The 582-nt window shown below is 42.8% G+C and overlaps 1 protein-coding gene across 1 annotated transcript in view; it reads right to left on the reverse strand.

Annotated features, from left to right (window-relative positions):
- LOC148734319 (uncharacterized) overlaps positions 1-582 on the reverse strand; it is a 1,480-nt gene extending 898 nt beyond the window's left edge. Inside the window, exons 1-2 of the mRNA XM_088755154.1 lie at positions 191-582; positions 1-72 (exon numbers count right to left, since the gene is read on the reverse strand). The exon at positions 1-72 is cut by the window's left edge and continues 898 nt beyond it. Coding sequence (XP_088611280.1) covers positions 1-72; positions 191-529 — 411 coding nt within the window. The 5' untranslated portion in view covers positions 530-582. The remainder of the gene's footprint in view (positions 73-190) is intronic.

Here is a 582-nt window from a genome sequence, read left to right on the forward strand (position 1 = left end):
AACTTTGCCCGAGTTTTCACACACGACCCAAGGGGTCAGAGGCTTTTCTGACATTCTTTGAGAATGATTAACCTAAAAAATAAAACGTAGTAGTTACTATACTGTAAAGAATCAACGATCGGCGCGAGAACAGCTTGATCCATCATTTACGAGTGTAAACACTCTTTAACAAGACGTTATGAAAACTTACCTTTGCTATTAACAGGCGATTTTCGCCGAATTTCTTGCACATAACTTCCCTTACCCAGCCGTTCGCAAAGTTCTGATAGCAGTCTAAGCTTTTATAGCTCATCAATTGCTCCTGGGTGTACGGGCTAGCAGCAAACAGAAGATACATCCCCACGTTTATGTACGTTACGTCTGGCCAGCAATCGACATCGTCAATCCACTCTTTGCGCGGAATTTCGTAAGGATCTTGTCCTTCGATAGACTTTAACTTTTCGAGATATCTTTCCTTTGATTCTTTCTGCTGTAGATTTTCAAAATAACCGGGTAACAACCCACGCTTCGTAGTCGCTTTCGCCGCCATGCTGTAAACAAACTGAAGCTTGTCCTCCAGTTCGCAATGTCACGTGATGTGAC

This window comes from Stylophora pistillata, chromosome 3, assembly GCF_964205215.1.
Source record: "Stylophora pistillata chromosome 3, jaStyPist1.2, whole genome shotgun sequence".
Lineage (NCBI taxonomy): Eukaryota > Metazoa > Cnidaria > Anthozoa > Scleractinia > Pocilloporidae > Stylophora > Stylophora pistillata.